Raw genomic sequence first — 12813 nt, forward strand, 5'->3', positions numbered from 1 at the left:
GGAAGGCTGAGGTGGAAGGATCACCTGAGTCCAGCAGGTTGAGGCTGTGGTGGCCATGAGTGTGCTACTGCACTCCAGCCTGGGTGACAGAGACTCCAACTCAAAAAAATAAAATAATAAAATAAATAAATGACAACCCTGTGGTGTTAGATTGGAATTAGATGCATTTGTGTGAACCTAATATATGAAGTAGATGTAGAAATAACCATGGAGTAAAAGTTCCTTAGCACTGTCCTATGAGAAGGGCTGGGGCAATAACCCAATAGCACATCTAGCACTCAGCTCTTGATTTCCAAATACCACTCTCTACTAAATGGAACCAGGACTCCTTGAAGATATGGGCAATTACAAGGCTAGGTTATGGAGAAATCAAGACAATGTCAATATTCTGGTTATTATATTGTACTAGTTTTGCAAGATGTTACCACTAGTGGAAAATGGGTTAAGGGTACTTGGATTTTTCTGTTATTTCTTATAACTGCAAGTGAATCTTACAATCATCTCAGAATAAAAAGTTCAATAAGCTGTGCTCGGTGGCTCAGCCTGTAATCCCAGTGTTTTGGGAGGTTGAAGTGAGATTAAACCAAAAAACAACAAAAAAAGTTCAATAAAAAATAAAGCAGGGGGCGAGGCTGGGGAGGAAAAAAATAAAGTAAATAAAGCTGGGATCGTGCTTGCTGGCTCACACCTGTGATCCCAGTGTTTTGGGAGGTTGAAGTGAGATTAAACCAAAAAACAACAAAAAAAGTTCAATAAAAAATAAAGCAGGGGGCGAGGCTGGGGAGGAAAAAAATAAAGTAAATAAAGCTGGGATCGTGCTTGCTGGCTCACACCTGTGATCCCAGTGTTTTGGGAGGTTGAAGTGAGATTAAACCAAAAAACAACAAAAAAAGTTCAATAAAAAATAAAGCAGGGGGCGAGGCTGGGGAGGAAAAAAATAAAGTAAATAAAGCTGGGATCGTGCTTGCTGGCTCACACCTGTGATCCCAGTGTTTTGGGAGGTTGAAGTGAGATTAAACCAAAAAACAACAAAAAAAGTTCAATAAAAAATAAAGCAGGGGGCGAGGCTGGGGAGGAAAAAAATAAAGTAAATAAAGCTGGGATCGTGCTTGCTGGCTCACACCTGTGATCCCAGTGTTTTGGGAGGTTGAAGTGAGATTAAACCAAAAAACAACAAAAAAAGTTCAATAAAAAATAAAGCAGGGGGCGAGGCTGGGGAGGAAAAAAATAAAGTAAATAAAGCTGGGATCGTGCTTGCTGGCTCACACCTGTGATCCCAGTGTTTTGGGAGGTTGAAGTGAGATTAAACCAAAAAACAACAAAAAAAGTTCAATAAAAAATAAAGCAGGGGGCGAGGCTGGGGAGGAAAAAAATAAAGTAAATAAAGCTGGGATCGTGCTTGCTGGCTCACACCTGTGATCCCAGTGTTTTGGGAGGTTGAAGTGAGATTAAACCAAAAAACAACAAAAAAAGTTCAATAAAAAATAAAGCAGGGGGCGAGGCTGGGGAGGAAAAAAATAAAGTAAATAAAGCTGGGATCGTGCTTGCTGGCTCACACCTGTGATCCCAGTGTTTTGGGAGGTTGAAGTGAGATTAAACCAAAAAACAACAAAAAAAGTTCAATAAAAAATAAAGCAGGGGGCGAGGCTGGGGAGGAAAAAAATAAAGTAAATAAAGCTGGGATCGTGCTTGCTGGCTCACACCTGTGATCCCAGTGTTTTGGGAGGTTGAGGCAGGAGGATTTTTTTTTTTTTTGAGTTGGAGTCTCACTCTGTCACTCAGACTGGAGTTCTGTGACTGCTCCCAGCCACTGCAGCCTCAACCTGCAGGGCTCCGGTGATCCTTCCACCCCAGCCTTCCAGGTAGCTGGAACTACAGGCATGCGCTACCACGCCTGTCTAATTTTTTACTTATTGTAGAGATGAGGTCTCGCCAAGTTGCCCAGGCAGGTCTTGAACCTGTGGGCTCAGGCAATCCACTCACCTCGGCCTCCCAAAGTGCTGGGATTACAGGCTGAGCCACCGAGCCCACGCAGAGGTAGGAGGATTTTTTGAGGCCAGGAGTTGAAGACCATCCTGGACAACGTAACAAGACCCCATCTCTACAGAAAAAAATTTTTTATGAGTCGGAGTTGTTGCCCAGGCAAGAGCGTGATGGCACACTCATGACCACTGCAGCCTCAACTTACTGGGCTCAGGCGATCCTTCCACCTCAGCCTTCCAAGAAGCTGGATCTACAGCCATGTGCCATCTCATATCTGGCTGTTTTTTGGATTTATTGTAGAGATGCAGTCTCGCCAAGTTACCCAGCCTAGTCTCGAATCTGTGGGCTCAGGCAATCCTCTCACCTTGGCCTCCCAAAGTGCTGGGATTATGGGCGTGAGCCTCTGTGCATGGCTGAAATTTTTTTTTTTTCAGTTGGAGTCTCACTTTGTCATCCAGGCTGGAGTGCAGTGGCACGCTCATGGCCACCACAACCTCCACCTGCTAGGCTCAGGTGATCCTTCCGCCTCAGCCTTCCAAATTGCTAGAACTATAGGCACACGCCACCATGCCCAGTTAATTTTTTTGATTTACTGTAGAGATGAGGTCTCTCCAAGTTGTCCAGCCTGGTCTCGAATTCGTGAGTTCCGGCAATCCACTCACCCAGGCCTCCCAAAGTGCTGGGATTATGGGCACAAGCCACAGCACCTGGCGTTTTCTTCTTAAATACAGTTTAACTTTTCAATATTTGGGTGATACATAAGCAATTGAACAGTTTTTGGGAAATACTGAAAACTTGAAAGGAAGAAAATCACTTGTATCCTCAGCATTTAAAGGTAGCCACCACCATCTCAGAATGAGATCGATTAGCCCGCAAAAAAAAACAAAAGCCACTATACATATTTTTACACATTTTCAAAGTCTTTCTACACACTTTTACAGTTATGATTGTATTGCATGCACTGGATAGTTATTTTCTCTGAGCATTAAACAAAGCATTTCCCACTAAAAAATTATTTCACATATACATTTATAACTGCAAAATATTTTGCTCTGTACTTTTTTTTTTTTTGAATTGGAGTCTCACTGTCACCCAGGCTGGAGTGCAGTGGCTGCTCCCGGCCACTGCAGCCTCGACCTGCTGGGCTCTGGCGATCCTTCTGCCTCAGCTTTCCAAGTAGCTGGAACTACAGGCCCGTGCTACCATGCCTGACTAATTTTTGATTTATTGTAGAGATGAGGTCTCACCAAGTTGCCCAGGCAGGTCTCGAACCTGCGGGCTCAGGCAATCCACTCACCTCAGCCTCCTGAAGTGCTGGGATTACAGGCTGAGCTACCAAGCCTGGCTTGCTCTGTACTCTTATCATTACCCTGTGTTGGATGTTCCTTACTGTTATTTCTAGGTTCTTAGTGTGATGAAAATCTTTGTGTGCTTAGGTTTTTGTTTTTTGCTCTCTTGTGTGTGTAGTTGGTAATTAGGATTAATTCCTTAGGAAAAATTCCCACAAAAATGGAATTAAATAATTTAAGTCTCCTGTTATTTATTGTCAAATTTCTTTTCTAAAGGGCTGTACCTGTTTATAAACAGTGGTTTTCTAACAAGATTCTAAATACAATTCCACATATGTCATACCTGTATACCAATGCCAACTGGTTTATGGCTACTTTTCAGTGCTTTAAACTGATATTTTTTATCAGATTTTTTTATTTTTTTGAGACAGGGTCTTGTTCTGTCATCCAGGATGGAGTGTAGTGGTGCAATCACAGCTTATTGCAGCCATGCACTCAAGACTAGACTGAGTTGAACTCAAGGCTGGTTGAGGACTGAGTTGGACTCAAGGCTGGTGAGTCCTGGACTTAAGTGATCCTCCTGCCTCAGTCTTCCAAGTAGCTAGGATTATAGGCACATGCCACCACACACTGCTAATTTTGAGCTGTTGGCCAGTGTTCCAGTCGGACTGTCCTGAGGCAATCAATGTCAGCAGGTCAGAGGGAATTAAGACTTCACGTGGGCAGAAACATCCTTCGCATACGATCCGTTAGCCTTAAAAGACCTAGCTCTACCTGTGTAGATGCTGTGGAAATCTTAAATTCTGCTCTCTCATGGCCTACCAGGTGTGCTAGGTACCAGGTGGTTTCTCCTTATCAGCCTAACCCTTAGTACCTACATCTATCACAATCCCAAACTGGAAAATTTGGGGTATACTGTCCTGCTTCACTGCACTGGGAGATTTACAGTCTTTGGGTAAACAGCCCAGAAGTTAAGACTTAAATCTAAAATTGATAGTGACCCATCAGTCAGAAAGCCGGATAGAGGAAGGGCCTTCTGCATCAAGAGTCAGGTGATGAGAAGGGTCTGGCACATTCCGTCCAAGCATATGGACAGGGAAACCAGCTGTGAAGAGGCTCAGTCACAGCGCCTGAGGTGGGCCAGCTGAGCAAGGGTGTCACACAGCCTCTCAGCTCCATCACCAAGGGCCAAGTTCAGAAGGAATGGGCCATGGAAGGATCAGAGGAATCATGGAGCCAACAGGGACTTAAAAAGGAAGATCCATAAGGGAAGGCCTGGCAAGAAAATTCTGCAGAATCTTAATCATGCACACAGAATCTTTGCTGTTTTTCAGCAAATGTTTTAGAGAGTCCAGTAAATAGGAAAACTTCTTAAAATTTAAAAAAATGAGTTATCTTTTCTCAGTCTCATTATCTACAGAGTTAATGGCCAAAGGCCTAGGAGGTACTAGTTCAATGAACTACAAAGCATCCTTAACTTCTGTGAGGCTCAGTTTCTGTATCTATAAAATAAAATGGGCCGGGCACTGGTGGCTCAAGCCTGTAATCACAGCACTTTAGGAGGCAGAGATGAGAGAATTGCCTGAGCCCAGTGGTTCGAGACCAACCTGGGCAGTTTGGCATGACCTCATCTCTACAATAAATCAAAAAATTAGCCAGGCATGGTGGCACGTGCCTGTAGTTCCAGCTACTTGGAAGGCTGAGGCAGGAGGATCGCCTGATCCCAGAGGGATGAGGCTGCGGTGGTTGTGAGTGTGCCAGTGCACTCCAGTGTGGGTGAGAAAGTAAGACTCTAACCCCCCCAAATAAAATGGCCTATGTTATAGGTTGTCATGAGGATTTGATGATGCAATACATGTAAAAATTTTACCACATGTGACAGGCACATAGTAAGACCTCAATGCATGTTAGCTTCTATTAGTAATAAAAATACTTTTATCACCACCATATTCAGGACACGTGAACTCCCCATTATAATAAGGCTGTAATCAAGCATAGGCTAGTGGGGAAGCTGCAGAGAGGACTAGAGCACTGAGCATATAATTGGACTGAGTGACTTTTCAGGTTCCTGCTTCCATTTTTGAGATTATGAGCCTCTTAAGAGAGCAAGAGCATGGGAGAGGGAGAAAAAAGGGAGGGAGCAGAGAAAGGCAGAGAGAGAGAGAAACTGCTCTCCTACTGGCACATACTTCCTGAAATTTTTCTTTTTAGGGCAAAGAACTAATCTCTTGATCCCTTGTTTCTCAAATCTTTAAGCCTTGTTCAAGAACAGTGGATCCACCAACCAAAGGGACAAGAGTTACAGCAGTGGTGACTGTGGCCTTATAGTGACCCCTCATAACTCACAAAATATCCACCTGCACTACACTACTACACATTGGTTTAAAGAATAACAGTCATAATTTTGATTGCAAGCTTGCAGTTAATCACGGCAAATTGAATACATGCATTTATCTTTTCCCCCCTAAAACCCTACTACAATAACTGGAAGAGAATAAAAGAAGATATAAAACCACGGAGACAACAAGAACAAAGGCGACAACAGCAGGTAAGAGACAGTAACAACATTTTGGAAGATGGAAAAAGGACAGAAAAGTTAGTAACTAATTTGCAGAGCAGAATCTGAAACTTGTGAGGATGGATAGCTAAGAAGGAGCAGACAGTTTGTGCTGCAGGTTCTCCAAAGGCTCAGGAGCTGGAAGCACCAGGTGCCTCTGAAGGTGGGAATACCAAATGGGGTTGAAAACTGGCAACTTATTTGACAGTCTCAATAGACAACAGTTAGGCCCCTTCCTGCTATAGCAAAAGCCAGAGGTTCACTCTCTGAAGATGCTGTGGGGAGTCTGAAATTAGGACCTCAGGTTCGGCTGGGGCAAGGTGGGCACAATGCAGAATATGAGGGATTATGAGAAAGTCAGCCAGTGGCATGGTGAGGCCATTGGGACCCTCCCCCAGTTTGACCCCCACATTGCTGACTGCCTGACTATCCCCTCAGAGACTAGGCAAAGTAAGTAGCCCACCCCAAAACACTCCAAGTCCTGAAGCAGGCATTCCTCACTGTAACAACCTGACTACCCTGAAATGAAGCCTACCCACTGATTTGAGGAAAGCCCCTAACATAAAAGGGTCCACTGCAAAATGCACAAAGGAGCCTAGAGGAAACAGATTATTCAGGAAGTAGAGAGAAACCTTAGAAAACAAAAAACTATCTTCAGAAAAGGAAGATAATACATGTAGGAAAAAAAGAAAGGATGTATTAAAAAAACACATGCCAGGCACAGTGACTCACACCTGTAATCCCAGCACTTTGGGAGGCTGAGGCGAGAGGATTGCCTGAGCCCAGGAGTTTGAGACCAGCCTGGGCAACTTGGCAAGAATTTGTCTCTACAATAAATAAATAACAAATTAGCCGGTGGTGGCACATGCCTGTGTGGTTCTAGGCTGTGGTGGCTGTGAGCATGCCACTGCACTCTAGCCTGGGCAACAGAGTGAGACTCCAACTCAAAAAAATTAAAAAATAAAAAAGAAGAAATCCTTAAAAAAATTAACAGAGGAGAAAGGAGTTGCCATTGGAATAAAATCTCCCAGAAAGATTAAAAAGGAGAGAAGAGCTGGCTTGGTGGTTCAGCCTGTAATCCTAACACTTTGGGAGGCCGAGGTGAGTGGATTGACTGAGCCCGCAGGTTCAAGACTAGCCCAGGAAACTTGGCGAAACCTCATCTCTACAATAAATCAAAAAACTAGCCGGGTGTGGTAGCACACGCCTGTAGTTCTGGCTACTTGGAAGGATCACCAGAGCCCAGCAGGTCGATGCTGGGGTGGTCGCGAGTGAGCCTCCAATTCAAAAAAAGGGGAAAAGAAAATTAGAAGGTTGAGTCATACATAGGGTCCAACTTGTGACAATAAAAAATCTAGAAAGAGAACAAAGAAAACAGAAGGGAGAAAATTAATAAATAATACAAAAACATTTTCCAGAACTGAAGCGAATTTTTTTTTTTTTTTTGAGTTGGAGTCTCACTGTCACCCAGACTGGAGTGCAGTGGCCGCTCCGGCGATCCTTCCGCCTTAGCCTTCCAAGGCGGAACTATAGGTGCGCGCTACTGTGCCTGGCTTATTTTGATTTATTGTAGAGATGAGGTCTCGCCAAGTTGCCCAGGCAGGTCTCGAACCTCTGGGCTCAGGCAATTCACTCACCTCAGCCTCCCAAAGGTGCGGAATTACAGGCTGAGCCACCGAGCCTGGCTTTTTTTTTTTTTTAAGTTGGAGTCTCACTCTGTTGCCAAGGCTGGAATGCAGTGGCATACTCACGGCCACTCCAGCATTGACCCACTGGGCTCCAGTGATCCTTCCGCCTCAGCCTTCCAAGTAGCTATCACTCCCAGCTAATTTTCTAGTTATTGTAGAGACAAGGTCTTGCCAAGTTGCCTGGGTTGGTCTCAAATTCATGGACTCAGGCAATCCACTCATCTCAGCCTCCCAAAGTGCTGGGATTACAGGCTGAGCCACCAAGCCCGGCACAAAGGGATGTTTTGATTCAAAGGGCTCACTAAGTAGGAGCAAAATGTGGGAGGTGGGATTGGCAGTAATGGGAATCTGCCCAGGGAAAGAGGGGCACACCTCATCAACAAGGGTACCTACATAATGAATATTTGTGTAACTAACCCTGAATTGTACCCCATATCTTTAAAATAAAAACTTAAAAGCTAAAAAAAACAAAACAAAATGAATGACTACAGCACAACACCAACCACGTTATTATGCAACGCATACCATACACCAACAAACCACACCATCCATGTAAAGACTCAAAGCAAAACAATGATCTACACAGCCATCCTTTAGTGGGGTTTGTTCCAGGACTCCCCCACTTTTTTTGAGTTGGGGTCTCACTCTGTCACATAGGCTGGAGTGCAGTGGTGTGATCCTGGCTCACCACAGCCTTGAACTCCTGGGCTCAAGTGATCCTTCCACTTCAGCCTCCCAAGTAACTGGGACTATAGGTGTGTGCCACTCTGGCCCACTAATTTTTGTATTTCTTGTAGAGACGAGGTCTCACCATGTTGCCCAGGCTGGTCTTAAACTCCCGGCCTTAAGCGATTCTCCTGTCTCGGCCTCCCAAAGTGTTAGGATCACAGGCATGAGCCACCGCACCTGGCCACTACTGTATTTTTGATCTGTGTTTGGTTGAAAAAATTCTGCTTCTAAGTGCACCCATGCAGTTCAAACCCATGTTGTTGAAGGATCAACTGTACACATAAAACTAAGCTAACAGAAGGGAGGCAATTATTCACTTCATTTTTTAAAAAACCCAAAACATTGTACAAGAAAGGAATGAAATCAGAGAAGACTATAGGGTTCAACTGGGAAAAAGAATGACAAAGTCATAATAATATATACAATAAATAATGAATTAACCAAATTGTGACATTGAAGAATGCAGATGGGACATATATGAGTGGTGGGTGGGGTTAAAAGGGACAAATGCTCCATGGGAAGAAGTCAACAGTTGATATCTAAAGTTGAGAAATTGGCTGGGCACAGTGATTTGTGCCTGTAATTCCAGCACCTTCAGAGACGGAGGCAGAAGGATTCACTTATCAGTGAATCAGTCTAAGAAGAGTGTCACCTGGATGGTAAAAACAGTTCCCTGTGGGCTCCAGAGAAAGGAAGAGATTCTGGGCCCAGTTTCCACCCTAGACCAGCAGTAAAGCAGGAAGCATCCATGTAGCATGGAGCACCATGGGCACCCAAGCCTAGTTCTCACTTGAGCCACTGCAGGAGAGCTGGGCAAGACTGGTGCAAAGCAATGCCTCTAATGGCTACCTAGGCTCCACGCCAGCCCCCACCAGGGCAAGGGGGTACAAATGAATGGCAGTTCTTATGAAACAGAGCTTCCTGCCTTATTTTATTTTTAGCTCCAAGGGGACAGGAGGGCCCCAAACACCATTTAGAGGGAGGAGTAGAAGTAAGTGATTAAGAGCTATGGTTCTGGAGCCAAAGAGCCCTGGGCTTTTACCCTGATTATATCACCTGCAGGCAGTGTGACCCTGGGCATAGCAGCATTGAGCTCTCAGAGCCTCTACTTTCTCATCTGAGGGTGAGGATAACAACAGTGCTTCCTCAGAGGGTGTTGTGAAGACATACCAGAAGATGTATGTAAAAGCCCCTAGAACACTGTCTAGTACACAGTGAGTGCTTGAATGTTATTTACTGACAATCCTCTCTGAATGGGCTTCTCAAGGAAGCATCAGCATCCCCAAATGAGGCAGGAGGAGTGCTAGGTCTTCAGGCTCCCATGGAGCAGATAGCCCTTCTTCTGGGATCTATGCCAAGGCCAAAAAAGAGAAAAAGCTTCAGACTCTAAAAATAGCTCAAAACAACTGTACAGAGCAGTCAGCTCCTGCATGTGCTGCTGCTGTCCTCTGTGGGTAACACACATGGTATTCATGGATCAGCCCTGCTGTCTCCTCCCAGGGTCACCTCCAACTCTACAGCCCAGCACAAGCCACCCCTCAACCTGGCTCTGAAGAATCACTGCAGCAGCTGTAATACTCACTTGGCATTTGGCACATACTGCCATATTTGTCTGTGGATATGCCAAGACTTCAACTAAACTGCAAATTGAAGAGCACAGGCTATTTTCTTGCTTATAGTTCCCATATTTCCTGGCATTGTATCTTACCCATCGCAGACACTGACATGTTCCTGGAACTATCGGACGGTGCTCTCAGTGAAGTGCCCCAGTATGACAGTGTCCTTAATGTTCACTGGTTTATCTAACTGAGAGCCCAAGTCTTCTCTGGGATCCCACTCACCTCATCCAGCTGTCTCTTCGTCTCTTCTTCCATCCTTCGAATGTCATCCATGGTCAGGTCAACCCACTTATCGAGCCAACAGAACAGCTGCCTGTGAAAGTTTGTAAACAGACGCCTCTCTTGCTATAAAAAGGAGGGAACCAAGTTAGAACTGCTACAGCCCTCCTCCCCATGATTGCCTACACTTTACTGGGGAAGTGATGCCTAGCTGGCTTATCTGGATCTGCCATAGTTCAGTGACCTTTGCTTTCATGTGTCTTAGCAGGTATGGCTTCAAGTAGGAGGAAGCCCCCAAGAAAGAATGGGCCCTTTGCCCAAAATATGACCAGGACAGGCAGCCCATGAACTCCTAGGCAAACCAAAGCGCCAAAACAACTGCCAAATTTCCTCCTTATCTCTAGTGCCTAATGCCAGATTAAAACTGGCCAGCAGCTATGAAATGTGACCCAAGAGTGAGGATTTAACACATCAGATTTAAAGGCTATAAACCCCTTAGGTCTGCCTGGTAGAGCAATTCAGGGCACTGGAGAATTTGGTTCACAGTACCTCTTGTTTTCTGCCTTCAAGAAAACAAAGATCGATTGACATGAAGGTGGTTTTGTCAAAAAAAGAAAACAAAGATTGGGCTTTATGTATAGCTCAGTTATGGCAAGTCCCTTCCCGTGTCATTCCTTTGCCTTGGTTTCCTTTGCCTTGGTTTCCTTCCGTTACCTATGGTATCCCCAGATAGACAGCGTTAAACTGAAATAGAGTTAAGTGCAAGAGGAAGTGGGGGGTCTAGGAAACCAAACTGTGAAGTCTTCTAATTCTGGCAGTCCTACAATACGGGTCATGTGGGTTGCATGGTCTTCTCTTGTTGGGCAAAAACACCTCACCAACACACACACAAGGAGGTCACCGGGAAGGCCTCACTCTGGTTACTTACCTTATGTATAAAGTTTTCCACTTTGTTCTGCAGGCCCCACCACTTGAACTTGACAGTAACCAGTTTGTATGCACACATATATGGGCAGTCTTTCTGATTTACAAGTTCTTGCTGCATTGGAAACATACCCACAGGCAGGCCAGTAACTAAGAGGGCAGACCTCAGGCTCTTAGCTCAATCCCAGCCAATCCTCTCCTCCATGCTTGGGGAGAGGACCACCCACATTGTCTCCAGCCCCCTGGCGATGAGGATATACCTTCCAATTTGGGCCCAAGGGTCCTCGGCCCGTTTTGATAGACTTAAATTTTGCTGGGTCTTCCTCTGCCTTGTAATCCTGAGGAAAATTGTGGTAATGGGGTTGGAGGAGAGAGGGAAGAAAGAGAGAGTGAGAGGGGGGGAAAACAGATTTTTCATTAGAGTACACTTCATACCAGTTTTTGATGCTGGCGCATAGCAAATAAGGGAAAATGTTACCAGCAAGATGTAGAACTGTTTACATTTGCCTCAGAGAAAGTTATATGTGATTTTCTCTGCCAGGGTTTATTTTCAACTTTACCAGTATGAAAGTACCACCAGATTGTCTGAGCAGGCATGTATTTCCAATGTTTAAGATAGAGATTTTCAACCTGGGATGAGCATCCAAATCAGCAGGGAAGATTTTTTTCAAAATACAGATTTCTAGGCTACCCCACCTAAAAGCCAGTGAATAAGAGTATCTGCAGGTGAGAGCAGCATGGATTTTTTTTTTTTTAATCTCTGCAGGTGGTTCTGAAATATAGCAGAGCTAAGAATAACTGGCTGCCATTCCTGAAATCTAGTGCAATCTCCCTCTGGCTTGTTTTAATAAAATCATTATTGGAAATGTTTAATGTATAGTACCTATCCACTATTGGTCATTCTCACTTCACTGATTTATAATGCAGTCAATTCTCCATGTTAATTAACCACAACAAAAGTTTAATTTTTCAGCTGTCCCTCTACATTGGTTAATGTGGGCTCAGGAAAAGCAAACTCATTATAGTGTAACCAAAATAATGAAGATAATAAATCTCTCTCCCTCTCTCTCATATAAAGTATTTCCTAAAGCTAAGGAGATTATTTGTGTGTGCTTTAAAAAACTAGATCTTCCTAACTGTTTCCCTTCATTCAAAAAGAACAACCAGAACTGACAAAACACTCATAGAACCATACTTCTGCTGGTATTCTATTTGAGAAATACTTGGGTATATTAAGTTTGAGAAAATTCATCAAGCTGCACATTTAAAGTATATTCACTTTGCTTTACACGCTGTACTTCAATAAGAAGTCTTTTGAAAAATCCATCAACCTTTTGAGTGTGAAGGTAGAGATATCAAGCAAGGAAGTGCAAGATGGTTTTTGTATCTTTTTGGAAATGCACAAATCAAAATATCTTAAGCGCACAGGGACCACAAAAAGAGTTATCACATCTCTGGGATACAAAGAGCAAACACTCCCTATCAACGGGCAGAGAGTTACATTCCTGTCTCTTTTTTTTTTGAGTTGGAGTCTCACTCTGTCGCCCAGACTGGAGTGCAGTGGCCGCTCCCGGCCACCGCAGCCTCGACCTGCTGGGCTCCGGCGATCCTTCCGCCTCAGCCTTCCAAGTAGCCGGAATTACAGGCATGCGCTACCATGCCTGGCTGATTTTTTGATTTATTGTAGAGATGAGGTCTTGCTGCCCAGGCGGGTCTCGAACCCGCGGGCTTAGGCAATCCACACATTCCTGTCTCTTAATGCCAGCGAAGCCTCTGCCCAATAAGAACAATAATGAATGAGGTGA

General features: G+C 44.4%; 1 protein-coding gene across 3 annotated transcripts in view; it reads right to left on the minus strand.

Annotated features, from left to right (window-relative positions):
* Positions 1-12813, minus strand: part of PITPNA (phosphatidylinositol transfer protein alpha) — a 49700-nt gene that overhangs the window by 8338 nt on the left and 28549 nt on the right. For all 3 annotated transcript variants that reach the window (XM_008073364.1, XM_021706628.1, XM_021706629.1), the window contains 3 exons: positions 11269-11346; positions 11013-11123; positions 10088-10210 (listed from right to left, as the gene is read on the minus strand). In XM_008073364.1, the coding sequence (XP_008071555.1) occupies positions 10088-10210; positions 11013-11123; positions 11269-11346 (312 nt within the window). The remainder of the gene's footprint in view (positions 1-10087; positions 10211-11012; positions 11124-11268; positions 11347-12813) is intronic.

Source organism: Carlito syrichta, unplaced genomic scaffold (assembly GCF_000164805.1).
Source record: "Carlito syrichta isolate Samal-C Ts95f unplaced genomic scaffold, Tarsius_syrichta-2.0.1 Scaffold315828, whole genome shotgun sequence".
Classification (NCBI taxonomy): Eukaryota; Metazoa; Chordata; class Mammalia; order Primates; family Tarsiidae; genus Carlito; species Carlito syrichta.